This window comes from Plecotus auritus (assembly GCF_963455305.1).
Source record: "Plecotus auritus genome assembly, chromosome: 2".
Classification (NCBI taxonomy): Eukaryota; Metazoa; Chordata; class Mammalia; order Chiroptera; family Vespertilionidae; genus Plecotus; species Plecotus auritus.
Window position 1 is genome coordinate 35039133 of NC_137771.1, and position 16523 is coordinate 35055655.

At 38.2% G+C, this 16523-nt stretch overlaps 1 protein-coding gene across 14 annotated transcripts in view; it reads right to left on the reverse strand.

Moving 5' to 3' along the window:
- Positions 1–16523, reverse strand: part of OSBPL9 (oxysterol binding protein like 9) — a gene marked incomplete at its 5' end in the record, with an annotated part of 136723 nt that overhangs the window by 91801 nt on the left and 28399 nt on the right. For 8 of the 14 annotated variants that reach the window (XM_080658055.1, XM_080658052.1, XM_080658054.1 and 5 more), the window contains one exon: positions 2694–2772. The exons of 4 other annotated variants lie outside the window; for them this stretch is intronic. In XM_080658055.1, coding sequence (XP_080514181.1) covers positions 2694–2772 — 79 coding nt within the window. Of the gene's footprint in view, positions 1–2397; positions 2603–2693; positions 2773–16523 lie in introns of those variants that run through there. 2 more of the 14 variants (XM_080658035.1, XM_080658058.1) reach the window with 2 other exon arrangements.

Below are 16523 nucleotides of genomic sequence, written 5' to 3' on the forward strand. Positions count from 1 at the left end.
CCTCCTGCATTTTATTCTCAACACAGTGGCCAGAGTGATACTGTTAAAAAAAAAAAATCACATCATGTCACTCCTCTGATCAAAACCCTCTAATGGTATCTCATCTCAACAAAATTCAATGTCCTTTCAGTGGTGTAGAAGAGGCCTCACATGACCAGGCTCCCTATAGTCTCAGATCTCACTTCCCACTACCCTCCCCCATGGTTATTTACACTTCAACCAGAGCTGGCCTCCTTGCAGTTCTTCAAATATGGCAGGCACAAACTTTGGCACTTACTGTTCCCTCTGCCTGTAATGATGTACTCCCCATCCCCACCCCCAGCAAAGCCTTATAGCTTGCTCCCTCACTTCCTTCAGCTCTTTCACTGAAAGGCACCACCCCAATTAGTCATTTCCTAGCCACTCTAAAATTCCAACACTACCCCCCCACAACACATACACACACTTATATTTCATGTTCTCCCTTTCTGCTTTATATTTTTCTCCCCGGGACTCAGCATTCTCTTATTTACTTATACTTTACTAATTTATCTTGTTTATTGGCTTTCTCCTATACCAGAATGGATGACTCCAATGGGCATCTGTTTTGTTCATTACAGGTACCCCCAGAACTTAGAACATCTAAAATAGATGTTGAATAAATGAATATATCTGAACAAATTCTAGTTTTTGCTTTAATAGTTGATGAAAACAGGGTTTGTTTTATAGATGCATCAACTGATATTTCATTTGCATAAAAAAATTCTAGTATATTAAATAAAAATTCAACACATTTAAACATATGCTAAAGTCAAACTTGCTTTCAATTCTCATCAAGAATATAAGATTTATCAAACAATAAGAACTTTTTATCAAATTTTCAAAGAATTTCTTATGAGCAAGAACTTATGAATGTGAAATAACTCATTTTTGCCAAGGATATATATAGAGAGTCTTATTGAGTTCTTTAAAAAGCTAGATAATCTCATGTTGCCTGAGACTTCCATTACTATTTCACTAGAAAAGAAACAAACAAGTCTGATGGTCTCAGAAATAAGAATCCATATAAAAAATACATATAACTCTTATTTATCCTTGTCATTTAAATAATGCATTAAAAGAATTGCTTGTCTTACAAGCAGGCCACATAAATCTGGGAGTGTTATAGGGGAGATGAGTTTAACATAAATAATTTAAAAGTAAGTCAGAAGGTAGAGGTTCCTTTGCTCTAGAGGTCTGAGTCTCCTCTCCTTTAACAGGGCAAACAATACAATTTCTGGATGTCCAGAGAAGGCGTCTCCTTAGCAACTGCAGAGAGAGAATTCCATACTGCAGCCTTCACCTGCATCAGCAGCTATGACTGGAATTGCATTCAAGTATTCAACTTCATTCAAAAAAAGAGTTCCAGTGTGTGGGCATTATCTGCTTTAGTTTGTAAGCAGCGTTATATATTTAACCTAAAAATAAAGGCCTTGGGCTTTTATAATAAAATTTTAAATGTGTTAAAAATTTTTATGAAAATTTCAGGAGAGCATCATTAGGTAAGCAACTCTGAATAAAGAATATGACCAAACAGTAAATATTTTTAAGGGTGCTTTTTTTTAAAAGCATTAGCGATATCACTTTTGAATACACCAGTTTGTCTTTACTGTATATAAGTTGCATCTTTCATTTCTAGGTGTTAATTTCTTAAACAAGACAATGAAGAAAAATAACTGCAGTTTAATACCATAGCATAGAAGGACAAAAGCTGTTTAAACATCAGATAGCATCTGATCACTGTGAACCTTCATAACCAAAACATTTTAAGCTGTAAATTTAATATTTATCTTGATTTATCATCTATTACAGTGCATTGTCACTTGCAGTTCAAAGAAAGTGCTAAACATCTCCACATCTTCTCATTTCTAAGTTTCTTGGACTGCTTTAAACGTAAAATAGAGGTTATTCTGGATTGAATAATAAAAACATTAGTAATGAAGCTAATAGACACTCTTACTATATATGAGAGATATATTAGGACAGGATCATTACAATCTATTTTTATTTGCTGGTTTAGAGTTTTCAAAGCAAGATGAAATGAGAATGATCATATAATACCTTACCCTTTCTACCGGTGAGCCATAGCATGCAATGCCGAAACATAGCAGTGGCAGATGGCATTGGTGTTATTAACTATAAAAAGGATAATAGCAGAGAAATGACGGCTGGCAGACAAGACACAGAAATGCAGGTGAAATGAACGCAAACTTGTAGTTCTTGAAGCAAAGCAAAACCTTTAAACCAAAGGTTGCTAGTAGCTTCAACTTAATCTACATTTTGAGTTTTACATGGACAAACACTGCAACCTTCACAATCAATCTTTAGATTCTTCATGCAGAAGCAGAACCATACTCCTAGATAAAGAAAATCAGCAACCTTGTGTAAACACAAGCCAGCAGCAGCAGCAGCAGCCCATTACTCTCTCCTTTCACTGATTTTTATCCTTTAAAATTTTAATCTCCAATTGCAGCCAGATCCAGTCGTTTCAAATAGATCTGTATCCACTGCAGATACAAATCCCTCCCTAACCTGCAGCACCACTTCAACCAGAACGTTCCTGTTTGCTCATTCATGCAGGATCAGTTGCAAAACCTCATTCGGCAAACAACCCAAAAGAAAATGAAAGAAGCAGTTGGGACTATGAAGAGAAAGAATCTCTTCTTTCAGCTCACCCTGGAAATGGAAGGTTTTCTGATCAACAGTTATTGTGAAGGTGCTGTCGTCCTCATCGTCTATACCAATCACAGCTCCCTGTGAAACAAAGAGCAAAATCCCAATAAGGCAAACAATGACATCAGCAATATTCACTACTGCTACAGCCCAGGAATGCTCAATGCACCGACGAAGACACTGGAAGCAAACTAGACACAGAAAAGGGAATCTGAGGCTCTAGTTTTGCTTAAGGAGGAAGAACTATAGGAGAGGGGGTACTTTCTATCCTTGCATAAAAGACATAGATGTGATGGGAGGGAGAGGGATCAAACAGAATCTGAGTTAAGGACCTGTGTGTAAGAGCCACTCACTGAACCTTTCTGAGCTTTACTAATGGATTACTCTCTAAAATGAAGTAAAAAACCTCCTCCTCACCAGGTTTTTGTAAGGCTCAAATAGCGCAGATGGCTCTTCATCAGGATGCTTCTGTTACACTTGTTAGTGCAGAAATGCCAGGTGACACTTGCTTCAAAACACTGTCCCAATCACTTCTTCCAGGTGCTCCTATAACTACTCATACATGGTTCTGCTATTCCACTTTTCACATTATACTGTGATTATCTGCTTATCAGATGTCTGCCTCCTCCCACTAAACTGCTATGAGATCTTAGAAATCAAAAACTATTTTATTTATTTTGATACATGACATTCAAATCACACTCAGAATTTCTAAATAAAAACATGAACAACTCTCCAAAAGAGGGAGGAGGAGGGGATTGCATTTATAAATTGTTTCAGGAAAGATGGGTTTTAAACTTCAATTTTTTTATATTCAACTACATGCATCCTATTAAGAAAACAGGGATTAAGGGAAGTGACAGGAAGCTATGCTTTGGTTGGTGTCCTTAAGAAAGCAATAGTGTCTTCACTATTCCAGAGAGAAAAACTAGAGAACATGGGAGAGGGTAAAATGCCCCATTGGTGACAAAAGAACAATGTGCCATAGATAAAACCAGGACCTTGAAAATGGGGGTCGGAAAGATGCAAATGGCCAAAATAACCTAATCCCATGGGAAAAGGCTACTCCTATCCCAGGAGGATTAGGTAACAGAGTCAAACATTTATTCAGCTTCTCAGAGGCTTTCTAGATGAACCCCAATTCTATCCAAATCCCATCAATTTGAATTATCTTAGTTATTCCTCAGTTTCAGATTGAGTAGGGATTTTTATCCCCATTTTCAGATAAGGAAACTGTCTCCAGAGAGCATAATGATTTAACGAAGATCACACAAAGAGTCAATGGCAGAGCCAGAACCACTGGCATGGTGCCTACTTACTTATTCCATGACAGAAAATATAGACACACCTCAGTGAGAAAGCATGTATGGGAGCAGCTCGTTCTGGTTAACTTAATTTTGTGGTTAACTGAGTTAACCTTCTAATTTATGATGTATCAAATATTTGCTGCGTCATAACTAAATACAAAAATATGTGCTAGATACAGCTCTTGAATATGTAACAGTAGTCCCTGCCCCTCAAGGCACTTATATTCCAGTGGAGGAGATCAAACAGGCAAAGAGGTGACTACAATACAAGGCAAAAAGGAATCTACACAGATGAGCTTTGAAAACATGCTAAGCAAAAGAAGCTAGTCACAAGGGACCACATATAAGATTTCATTAACATCAATCAGGCAAATTCATAGCGGCCAAGAGTAGATTAGTAATCACCTAGTGCTGGGGAAATGGGAGGAGGTACGGTAAAATGGGAATGGGTTTCTTTATAGGGTTTTGGAAACATTCTAAATTTGATTGTGGTGATGTTTGCACAACTCTGTGAGTATACTTTCAAATTCACCAACTCTTCCCCATCCAATGAATTGCTACTGCCCTAATTCAGGCTCTCATCACTTCTTGCTTGATAAGGCAATCTGTCTGCCTTCAGTCTGGCCACATTTTAGTCCACAGTCTTTCTTATTACCAGAGTAATATTTCTAAAAACACAGACTCTTATAGGAGATCCAGATGTTTAAAGCCTTCCTTGCAACCTAGCCAATTTGGCTCAGTGGAGAGAGTGTTGGCCCGAAGACTGAAGGGTCCTGGGTTCGATGCTGGTCAAGGGCACATACTTTGGTTGCAGGCTCGATCCCTAGCCCTGGTCAGGGTGTGTGCAGGAGGCAACCAATAGATGTGTTTCTCTCACATCAATGTTTCTCTCTGTGTGTCTCTCCCCTTCCCTTTCACTCTCTAAAAATCAATGGGAAAAAATATCCTCAGGTGAGGATTAACAAAAAAATTTTTTTAATTAAAGCCTTCCTTGCCTCTCCATGAACTATTAAATAAAGTCAACATTTCTTCATAATGCCATTTAGACTGCTCAAGGTTGGCCCAACTAACCTTGCCACTGTCAAACCCAGCCCCTTCCCCCTTCACCTCACAGAGACTCTATATGTACTCAGTCAGCCTCAGCATTTCTTCCCCACGCTAAATAAAAACACCAAGCAGTTTCACTTATATCCTTCCTCAAGCTCACTTCCCCACTATTTGTTAAACAAAAGCACAACCCCAAGCTACCATTTAGTTTCTCAATGTTTTTAAAGAGGAGCTTTGTGAAAATAGACCATGCCTTAACCTTTCATCCACTATTGCAATCTAGTTTCCTTCCCCATCCGGGCAACAAACTGTGCTCTCACAGGTCTCCAATGACCCCTTCACTACTCTAGCTTTGTCACACAGCACCGCTCTGAAGCATTATTGCTGCTGCTGACCACCTTTTTCTTGAAACTCCTTCCATGGCTCTTAATTACCTAAGCTGTGCTTCAGAAACATTTCTACCTTTGACAACCTAGTTGGAAGAAGGCATCTTTCCTGGTCTGTTACACTTTTCCCCTCCTCTATCCAAATGCTTCTTTGAAGACTCTGGAATGGAGCTAGCTATCTCCTGCTCCAATCAGGTCTCGCCATTTCCCTGAGCTTTCTTCAATGTACAGATGCACAATTCATCTGACATTCTGGCCTCTTCATTTAAACTTCACTGCCATTCTCCTTCAGTCACTCATTCCTCATGTCACAATACCCTAGCCTGCACTATCCAATACATCAGCCATCAGTCACATGTGGATATTTAATTTTTAATTATAATTAATAAGTAAAATTTTAAAATAAGTTCCTTAGTCATACTAGTCTTATTTCCAAATGTTCCATTAGCTATGGAACAAGACAGTGCAGATACAGAACACTTTAATGATTGCAGAAAATTGTCCTGAACAGCACTGCCCTAGACCTTGGCATCACAGAGAACTGAATTACAGTGAAGGGTTGATACTGACAGTTACTGAACATTTTCAATGAGCCAGGCACTATGATAAGCATTTTACATACATTATATTATTTGAAAACAAATTTATATTGAAAGATAACATGTACAAAAATCCTAACTGTACAAGCTCAGTGAAGAGCAGCTCTCCTTGTAACCTTTCCTAATTATTAGGCCTGCCCTCCATCACAAAGATAAACACTATCCTTACTTCAAACATTACAAATTCTAATAGTCCATCTACAGATTCTTTTGGATTTTCTTGTATGCTCAATTAAGTTGCTGTGAATAATAAGTTTTATTTCTTCTACTCCAATCATTATACCTTATATTTACTTTCCTTGCTTTATTCATTTGCTAGGACAGCCTGGTTTAAGACGGCCACTAGAGTGGCAGACAATGTTGAATATAAGTGGCAATAGGGGGCATCCTTGTCTTGTTATTGGTCTTTCTCCCATTGTCCACTGTAGCTATTTAAAACCTTCTCTACTTTCCTTGAACCCCCAACATTATAAGCAGTTATCAGGTAGGAACTCTAAACCTGCTATGAACCTCTCACCTAAAACCTCACCTGCATCTGTACTCACTCTTGCTTCCTTTCCACCTGTCATAATGGAAAAGAAGCTCCATCCCCTACACCTTTCCTTGGGTCTCTTACTTTACCAATTTTCAACTTCTCTCTCCCTCTCTCTCTCTCTCTTTCTCTCTTTCTCTCTCTCTCTCTCTCTCTCTCTCTCTCTCTCTCTCTCTCTTTCTTTTCCACCTGCATTTGCACATGCTCAAGTTTTTATTCTCTATCCAACAATAACCACCACCACCACCACAACAATGATCCTTTTCAAATATATGTCCTCATCTAGCAATTGCCCCACCTCTCACATTCCCATCTAATTAAGATTATTCGGACTTGTCCAAGCCTCCTACCCAAAATTTATTTTAACCTCCCATTCCTTGTAGGATATGTAACCAAATCAATGGTTCTTGTTCATTTTCAAATAAAGTGATCATATAACCCGGTTTGCCTGGGACAGTTCCAGATTATGCCTATTGTCCTACCATAATAATGAATAGAACCCCCTTCTAGTCTAAAGATGTTCTGGTTCAGGGGCAAGGTCATTCCATAGTCTAGCCTACAAAAGGCCCCCAGTGATTTGCTCCATGCCTACCTCTCACCTCTAGAGATTTACCAATTGCCCCAAATTGTACCAGTCTTCCTCTCCTTTTATCTGAGTTTATACAACTTATTTTTTACATCTGGAAAGCAAAACCCCTACACTAATCCATATGTGGAATAGTATTCTATTGTTAAGCAAAGTTATTTGTATGCCAAAGCATCAAAATATCAAAGTTTTTATTTCAGCCTTACTTTTCTGATCCATTGTGCCAACAGGGTAGCACTATTCAGGTTCCCGACAGAAAGTAACCGGAGCGGCAGTCTTATGCAACCAGATGAATTTCCTGACTTTCCCTCTTTTCCTTTCTAGTATACACAGAAACATACTACAGACATGAATCATAGTTCTGGTGCCAAATTCAAAAAAATAATTTTTTTCTCATGATTTGGGGGGGAAAAAACACAGTAAGAAGTCTATTTTAGGCTGTTGGCTATTTTAGAGCCAATCTCCCTTTTCACAAAGAGAAAAGTGGGCTCCTAAACCAGCTCCAAAGATGATTAAAAAAAAAAAAAAGGAATGATGACTCCTCTAGGACATGGATTGCTGACACAGCTCCCAAAACAGCCAGAGGATAAAAATAAAAGTAATATATCTCTACTCTGGGAGAGCACATAGTTGAGAGAGAAGAGAGGATTCTACAATATAGAAGGAAGCAGGAAAGCTCAAGGTCCAGCCTGCTCACCAAAGATGCTGCTGCATGAAGGACCTGCTTAAGCATCATTCATCGATTCAACAAGTATGTAGTGAACGGCATTGTTCTAGGTGGCAGTAATAGAGTGATGAACAATTTGCTTTGCTTTTTTACTGATTTGTATACATTCTTTTGGGTTTTCTTTTTTGTTTTTATTGATTTGTAGTTCTTTATATTTATATATTCTGGATGTCAATCCTTTTTCAGTTGTATGCACTGTATATATTTCCTCTCCCAGTCAAGGGTTGTCTTTCTCTTTAATTGTGGTGTCCTTTTGTAGTTCAAAAGTTTTAAAAATTTTGAATGTTGTTAAATCTACCAGTCTTTTCTATCATGGTTTGTGCATTAAGACATCCTTCTCTGTCCTATTATCATAAAGACATTTTTCTATACGTTCTTATAAGTATAAATTTTCATTTTATACCTTTAATACCTCTGGAATTTATTTTTGTGTACAATGGGAGATAGAGAGTAAATTTATTTTTTTCCATATGGGCAGACAATTGATCCAGTTTCATTTACTGAGTGACAGAACTGATTTGTAATGTGTCATTTGCTTTTTTTAAAGAATATTTTTATTGATTTCAGAGAGGAAGAGAGAGGGAGAAGCTGCAAAAACAGGCACCTCTGCCTCGCTGCTGATTTTAAAGACAATACTTCTACTATCCCACTATTTAGCACACTGTAGCTTTTAGCAAATATCCTTATCAGATTAAGAATAGTCTCTTCTATCCCTAGCTTGCTTAATCATTTTTTACATGCATTCATAGGATTTTTTTTTATTATTGTTTAAAGTATTATATATGTCTCTTTTTTCCCGATTGAACCCTGCCTCCACCACTCCCCCCACCCCGACAAGCCCCCACTGCGGCAGTGTCTGTGTCCATTGGTTTTGCTAATATGCATGCATACAAGTCCTTTGGTTGACCTCTAACCCCACCCCCTCCCCTGCCTTCTCTCTAAGGTTGGACAGTCTGTTCAGTGTTACCTTGTCTCTGGATCTATTTTTGTTCATCAGTTTACATTGTTCATTATATCTCACATATGAGTGAGATCATGTGATATTTATCTTTCTCCAACTGGCTTATTTTGCTTAGCATAATGCTCTCCAGTTCCATCCATGCTGTTGCAAATGGTAAAAGTTTCTTTTTTTATAGCAGCGTAGTATTCCATTCTGTAGATGTACTACAGTTTTTTAATCCACTCATCTGCTGATGGGCATTTAAGCTGTTTCCAAATCTTAGCTATTGTAAATTATGCTGCTATGAACATAGGGGTGCATATATCCTTTCTGATTGGTGTTTCTGGTTTCTTGGGATATATTCCTAGAAGTGGGATTACTGGGTAAATAGGAGTTCCATTTTTAACTTTTTGACAGTGGCTGCACCAGTCTGCATTCCCACCAGCAGTGCACGAGGGTTCCTTTTTCCCCATATCCTCATCAGCACTTATCATTTGTTGATTTGTTGATGATAGCCGTTCTGACAGGTGTGAGATGGTACCTCATTGTTGTTTTGATTTGCATCTCTCGGATGATTAGTGACTTTGAGCATGTTTTCATATGTCTCTCAGCCTTCTGTATGTCCTCTTTTGAAAAATGTCTATTTAGGTCCTTTGCCCATTTTTTGACTGGATTGTTTATCTTCCTTTTGTTAAGTTGTATGAGTTCCCTGTAAATTTTGGAGATTAAACCCTTATCTAAGATAGTATTGGCAAATATGTTCTCCCATGCAGTGGGTTTTCTTGTTTTGTTGATGGTTTCTTTTGCTATGCAGAACTTTTTATTTTGATGTAATCCCATTTGTTTATTTTCTCCTTAGTTTCCATTGCCCTAAGCACTGTTATCGGTAAAGATAGTGCTACCACATATGACTAATATTTTGCTGCCAATGGAGTCTTCTAAGATTTTTATCGTTTCCCATCTTACATTTAAGTCCTTTAAACATTTTGAGTTTATTTTTGTGTATGGTGTAAGTTGGTGATCTAGTTTCATTTTTTTGCATGTATCTGACCAATTTTCCCAGCACCATTTATTGAAGAGACTGTCTTGACTCCATTGTATGCTCTTGCCTCCTTTGTCAAATATTAATTGAGCATAATGGCTTGGGTCTATTTCTGGGTTCTCTGTTCTGTTCCATTGGTCTATATGTCTGTTCTTGTCCCAGTACCAGGCAGTTTTGAGAACCATGGCTTTGTAATATAGCTTGATATCTGGTAGTTTGCTTAATCTTGAATGCAAGTTTCATTTTATTCACTGCTGCTTCTGTGTTTATTCAGATGGTCATGTAGTTTTCCTCTTTTAATGTTAACATGGTGAAGTAATTAATTTTAAAGTTAGCATCCTAGTATTCCCAAAATAAACTCTATTTGGTCACAGTACTTTTTATTTATACATTACTGGGTATGGTATGCTATATTTTGTTCAAGTTTTGACATCTACATTAATAAGTGACTGTCCTACAATTTTTCTTTTGTTACTTTCTTCTTTGTATTTTATCATTACTTTTCTTTTTTCTAATTTTTAAACTAATTTTTAATCTCTATTTTATAACATTCATTTAAGATTATAAGTCATAGCCTTAGATGCAGTTTTAACATGTGGTCCCTTCATTATCATTCAGGTTTAAATATTTCATAATTTCCATTATGATTCCTACTTTCACCAATGAATTATTTAGAAGTATGCATGTGAAGTGGTGGTGACTATTGCTTTGTTAAGGGATTTCTAATTTATTCCCCTGTTGTCAAATAATGTTATCTATGCAATACTGGGGTTTTGGTGTTCTCTTTTTCCATAACAATTTTAATTTTTTTTTTTTAAAGTCTGTTATGTCTGAAAGTAATACTGTGTCCTAGCTTTCTTTTGGTTAACTTTTTCCTGAAATGTTTTTCATCACTTTCTTTTTATTTAATTTTTAACTTGTAATTATGAAATATTATAAACATTCAGAAAATATAGCCCTAATGACATCTATGTACTAATCACAGGGACTCAATAAATGTTTACATCTTGCCCAAAACAGGACATTTTTAGTGTCAAATTCACAAGGATGAGATGACACTTGCATAAAGCTACTGAATTAACAAAAAGGGCAGATATTAATACAGTAATTTTTCATAGATGAGGGGGAAGGACAGTCTCAAAGATTTTACATTAATCTAAACATAATGCTTTATTGCATCCCTTTTAAGATATCGATGATTATAAGATACATCTCAATGCCAGAGATGTTAACATATGAAAAAATAATATAGAATCAGTGAGATAAAGCACCAGCCGAAAAAGTCAGTGCCAATACTATTAATAATCCGTCATGGTACACTGCCAACCTCTCTTGTGAAAGACTAAAAGAAAAGAGGACAGTTGACTCGTAATCAGTCAACTCTGATGATCAACACAATTAGAAAATGGAGTACTCCGTTTCACTGAACCCGGTAAAAAAGTGTTACTTTAAATCACATATGGACTAATAGTTTTTGAAAACTCATAATACATTTAGCATTAAAACTATGTTGAATATAATTCACCTTATTTGGATGATTCCTAAGGCCCTATAGAATTCTTCAGAATCTGAGATTCATTTTATCAATGGTAATTATTAATTACAACAGTAACTACCACTGACTAAGAATCTAAGTCCCAGACACTGTGTTTGGATGCTTTTTAATATATCAACTAATTTGCTACTCATGTAGAATAATTTCATGAGTAAATGACATGACTCCTATTCCAGAGAGATAAAGAAAATGCACAGCTGAAGAGATGAGTTGCCTGAAGTCACAAAGCTAATAATTAGCAAAATTCAGATTGGAATTCCATTTCATATATGGCCTGTTCTTGTCTCTACTCCATACTACCTCTTTAATGTTACTACATTTCCATTTTTTAGCTTTTACCTGTAAAAGTCAATATTTTGCTTTTAGCTAGTATGTTGGGAAGGAGGAAAAATCAGGCACCAGGACTTAACCAACATTTTACTTTTCCATCAAGGCAAGGGCCCCATCTAGTGGCACGCACTCTGCCACCAATACAATCAAAGGAAGTAGATGGGAAGGAAATGGTTTCTCACTCTTCTGCTTTCCTCAGCTGGTTTTACACTACCTTGCGATAAGTTGAGGATTTTTATGTTAACTCTTCTAGTCAAGAAACAGAGGATCATGGTGACATTAAGGACTGAACAGGGTTTTGGACACAGACCCAAGTTCAATCCCAGATTCACCATTTACTGTGTAACCTTGGAAAGTTACTAAAAGGAGCTTGAGTCTCAGCCTCCTCACATGTAAAATGAAGTAACACCATTTACCAAACAGGGTGATCATGGAAATACAAGTGCAAATCATCCAGCACAGTGCCTAAAGAGCTTCCTCAATTACTACTGCTTCCTTTCCCTAGTCTCCTTTCATGTAAAATAAAACCACACGGGTTTTTTGCTTTTTTTTTTTATAGAAAATATATCATACAACTGGCTTATGTTGTGTTTAAGATAACTTCCACAGGTCCTTTGTATGTAATCTATAGTAAAGGTCAATTCTCCAACATTTATTCATTATTTTATAAATATACAAAATCAACAATAAGCATTTTATTTTTGTTGTTACATAACTTACTATGTACCAGGCACTTTTGACAGTGGATGGGGAACTCACTATCAAATGGGGAAATCAGACAAGTTAAAATGTAGGTACTTTCATGGCTATAAGTGACAAATGTTGTGATAAGGCAGAGGAGAGGGTATGTGAATCAGGAATGCTTCACAATAGAACAAACATTTGAAAAGTCTCTTAAAGGATGAGCTCACCAGGGAGGGCACAGAAAATTCCTGACATAGAAAAAATGTCAACTGGAAATATTGGGTGAAGTATATAATCAATCATCTAACCATTATACACCTGAAACTAATACAAAATAATACTGAATGTAAACTGTAATTGAAAAATAAAATTAAAAATATGTATCTCAAAATCAATGAGGAATGAAGAAACACAATGAGGGAAAATGAAGTATAGTGTAGTTGGAATATAGGATGGGATGGATGGAGAGGTGGGAAGAGCTCTATGGTGTGGATCAAGTTAGCTCATTAAGCTCATTTGGACTCTAGATGATAGATGCATATGAATCACCATCACTGTTACATCATCATCCATAGCAGTTATATATATCAGTTGTGTACTAGTGCTAAACCCTATGCAAACATAATTGCTAAGCCTCACAACAACCCTGAGTGGAGGAGAGACTGTTCCATGATGTGGACTCTCAAGTTAGATCCAGCTAGATCCAGGCCAGAACAGAGATTGTTTACCATAAAAACTCTCAGAGACTGTTTGAGCAGCCCCTCCCCTATACTGCCTGGTGTGCTAGCTCATGCTGATTCCTGGAACAGGCTGTTGCATCTAAGCATTTCCCCCTTACCTAGGGTTGGTCATACCCTAGTACCTCTGTCCATTTGCCCTGTTCTATATAACTAGGGGCCCAGTGCACGAATTCGTGCACCTTGAAATAAACTGTGGGCCGTGAGGCTGCAGTGGGCACAGGGGTGGGTCTCGGCCCATCCTCCGTGCCCCCATCCGGCCCCTCCCACCGTGGCCCCCGGGTCCCCTGTCTGACAGCGCTGGCCCCACTCGCACCTGTTGACAGTGGGGAGCGACTGGTGCTGGCACCAGCAGTGGGTGTGAACGGGGCTGGCACTATCAGTGGGTGTGAATAACGCCGGCGCTGGCAGCGGGTGCGAGCAGCGGCCGCTGCCCTGATCGCCCCTCAGGAGCAGGGGGAGGTGGAGAAGCCCTCAGGGACGATCAGGGCCAGCAGCCACCACTCGCACCCGCTGACGGTACAGAGCAATCAGGACCGGTGCCAGGTGCTGGCAGCAGGTGCAAGCACCAGGCGGGACTGCCGCACGTGGGAGCAAAGAATTTTCAGTAACCACCAGAGGCTCACCCTGATGACAGTGACCGGCACCCCACCTTGGTCTGGTGCCCCCGCTCACCTGTTCCACCATCCCACTGCGAGTGACGCCCACCATGTTCCACACTCTGCCACCTGCTACTGATGCCCACCATGTTCCACGCGCGCCCCCTGGTGGTCAACGCACATCATAGCAACTGGTTGTTCAGTTATTCCACCATTCGGTCTATTTGCATATTAGCCTTTTATTATATAGGATTCCTTAGCAAATACCATCCTGAATAGAGGGTATCCATGCTATCTTGACACTGCCCAAGACACACCGCTTATCTAAGTTCCCTTAATAAATAAACTCTTGATGTAATGCTGGAGTTGTCAGCCTCTTTCTTTGGTCTCTCAGGACATTTTCCCAACACCCTGAAAGTTATATATTATTATCTTCATAGAGGTTAAAAAATTTGCCCATGGGCACAGAGTCAGTAATGAGTATAACTGAATGAGACTCAGCCCCAGGTCTCTCTTACTTTTTCTACTATGCCAGTGGTTCCAAACTTGGCTATACAATACGATGTGTTGAATCTGTTTAACAGCTCTGGCTGGGTGGCTCATTGGATTGGAGTGCCGTCTACACCAAAAGGTCTCAGGTTTGATTCCCAGTTAGGGCACAAACCTAGGTTGTGGGTTCAGTCCCCAGTCGAAGCACATGCAGGAGGCAGCCAATCAATGTTTCTCATATCGATGTTTCACTTGCTCTCCCTCCCTCTCTCTCTAAAATCAATAAAACATATCAAGTGAGGATAAAAATAAAATAATAAAAGTTTCAGACCCTATTCTAGAACAGTATGCCTAGAGAATGGGACTTGGGAACCTATATTATAAGCAAACTCTCTAGATTTTTCTTAAATAGAAAGCCAAATGGCAGTCGAGCTTTTTTGAAAATACAGTTGACCCTTGAATAACCAGAGTGTGAACTGCACAGGTCCACTTATACACGAATTCTTTTCAATAAATAATATAAATGTATTTTCTCTTCTTTATGATTTTCTTAATAACATTTTATTTTCTCTAACTTGTTTTACTGTAAGAATGCAATATATAATACGCATAACATACAAAATATGTGTTAATGGGCTGTATGTTATTGGCAAGGCTTCTTGTCAACAGTAGTTAAGTTTTGGGGGTGTCAAAAGTTATATATAGATTTTCAACTGCACAGGAAGGGGGGGTTGGTGCTCTTAACCTCTGCATTGTTCAAGAGTTAACTGTACCTCTGAACACACACACACACACACACACACACACACACACACACACACACACGGATTACTAATTAATAGCTCCCATCTATGTACCAGGTGCCCAAACCTTACAAAAATTCTATAAGCGTATTATACTACCTACTTTAAAAAAAGAGAAAACTCAAGCTCAGAAAGCTTACCGGTAACTTTCCTCTTCCAGTCAACAAAGCAAAGGGCAAAAATAAGACTACACACAGGTATGTCTGGTTCTTCTCTGTTGCTGTGTGGTAGGAAGAATTCTACCCTCACTCCATTACCCTTGCCCCTTTGCATGTGGGTAGAAACTGAATGATGAGATCTCACTGCAGTGATTATGTTACAGGATGAGTTATCAATGGGTTGATTATATGGCAAAAGGGAGATTACCTGGTGGGTATAACCTAATCTAATCACATGAGGCCTTTTACTATTTTTTTAATCAGAAATTTTAATTTTATTCATATTATTTTTAATTGATTTGAGAGAGAGAGAGACATCTATGTGAGAGAGAAACATTGATTGGCTGCCTCCCGCATGCACCCTGACCAAAGATCAAACCCGCAACCTGGTATATGCCCTGACCAGGAACTTGCCACCTTTTGGTTTATGGGACGATACTCCAACCAGCTGAGCAACACCAGCCAAGGCTAATGTTATTTTTTACTTCCAGTTTACATTCAATATTACTTTGATTAGTTTCAGGTGTACAGCATAGTGGTTAGACAATCATACCACTTTACAAAACGTTCCCCCAATATTTCCTATACCCACCTGGCACCTACATAGTTATTACAATATCATTGACTATATTCTCTATGCTGTACTTTGTATTTCCCATGGCTATTTAATAACTACCAATTTGTACTTCTTAATCCTTTTACCTTTTTCACTTAGGTCCCCAATCCCCCAAACCTCTGGCAACCATCAGTCTGTTTTCTGTATCTGTAAGTCTGTTTCAATTTTGTTTGTTCATATATTTTGTTATTTAGTTTCCACATATAAGTGAAATCATATGGTATTTGTCTTTCTCTGACTGACTTATTTCACTTAGCATAACACCCTCTGGGTACATCCATATTGTCACAAATGGCTAAGTAATATTCATTATATATATGTACCACCACTTTTTTATCCACTAGTCTATTTATGGGCACTTGGATTGTTTCCATATCTTGCCTATTGTAAATAATGCTGCAATGAACATGGGGTACATATATTCTTTCAAATTAGTGTTTTGGGTTTCTTCGAATATATATATGTTGAATCACAGGCAGTTCCATTATTAATTTTTTGAGGAAACGCCATACTGTTTTGCATAGTGGCTACACCAATCTGCTTTCCCACCAACAGTGCACAAGGGTTCCCTTTTCTCCACATCACAAGAGGTCTTTTAAATAAAGGGTAGCAGAATGGGAAGTCAGAAAGATTCAGAACACTAGAAGGATTCGATGTGGCATGCTGACTGGAAAATGGAGGGTGCCACATGACAA